Source organism: Echinops telfairi, unplaced genomic scaffold (genome assembly GCF_000313985.2).
Source record: "Echinops telfairi isolate 266 unplaced genomic scaffold, ASM31398v2 ScPeMD7_2573;HRSCAF=3158, whole genome shotgun sequence".
NCBI classification, from domain to species: domain Eukaryota; kingdom Metazoa; phylum Chordata; class Mammalia; order Afrosoricida; family Tenrecidae; genus Echinops; species Echinops telfairi.
Genome location: NW_022106471.1, coordinates 2,639,743 through 2,640,715, shown reverse-complemented (window position 1 = coordinate 2,640,715; position 973 = coordinate 2,639,743). Strand labels below are relative to the sequence as shown.

The 973-nt window shown below is 65.9% G+C and overlaps 1 protein-coding gene across 1 annotated transcript in view; it reads left to right on the top strand.

The window, feature by feature from the left end:
• Positions 1–216: 216 nt before the first annotated feature.
• ANTXR1 (ANTXR cell adhesion molecule 1) overlaps positions 217–973 on the top strand; it is a 258,401-nt gene continuing 257,644 nt past the window's right edge. Inside the window, exon 1 of the mRNA XM_045294087.1 lies at positions 217–374. Coding sequence (XP_045150022.1) covers positions 223–374 — 152 coding nt within the window. The 5' untranslated portion in view covers positions 217–222. The remainder of the gene's footprint in view (positions 375–973) is intronic.

Sequence of the window (973 nt, the reverse complement as noted above, 5' to 3'; positions counted from 1 at the left end):
GAGTGCAGCATTTGGGATACTTGAAAGTTGAAACGCAGGGACGGAGTCGGGGCGGAAACCAGCAGGAAAGCCTCGAACTCCTCCAGACGATCGCGCGCCTCGCGGGGACTTTGGAGCGCGCCACGGGGCCCTCGGATGGCGCGAGCCTGAGGGTGCTGGGCGAGTTCGCGGAGCGAGCGTGGGAAGGCCGCAGGGCCGCCACCCTCCCCGGGGCTGCGGGTCATGGCCACCGCGGAGCAGGGAGCGCGCGCGCTGGGCTTCAAGTGTCTGTCGCTGGCCACTTTCGTGCTCCTGTGCGCCGGGCAAGGGGGCCGCCGCGAGGACGGGGGTCCAGCCTGCTACGGGGGCTTCGACCTGTACTTCATTCTGGACAAGTAAGTGCCTCCGGTCGTTCCGCTCGGGTCTGAGCGGCGGGCGCCTTCTCCCCGCCGAGGGCTGGGGGGCGAGATGCCTTTGGGACAGGCGCGCTTCCCAAGGGAGCCAGAGGGACCCCGGCGCCGCCGCCCGCGGGGAGGTGGCTCTGGCCCCAGCGCTGCGCCTTTGTTGGCACCGCGCTCCTCCCTCCCGCCCTTCTCCTCCGTGCCGAGCCCGCTGGGGAGGCGTCGCAGCCTTTTGGGGTGGGGGGGTGGGGGCAAGGGGGGGATGGGGAACAAACTTCTCTTCTGCGACCGAGGAGTGGCGGCGCAGGCTATGGACTCCCTGTTTAGGGACGTTGGCGAGGAAGACTAGCTTCCGGAGGCAGCATTTTCGGGTAGTTCTAAAGTGAAGAGCCATGGACTTTTAAAAAGTCAGCCCGAACCTTTTAAGAACGCTGACGCACAGTGCCGCGCCTTTGTTCCTAATAGCATAGAATCCACGCTGGATTCTGTTCCCAGTAACATAGAATCCTGCAGGACGACAGCGCAGTGGTTCAGGCAGGGATCCTCAGCCTCAGCGCTTTGGGAGTCGATTTGCTTGGGGGCGGGGGGCGCGG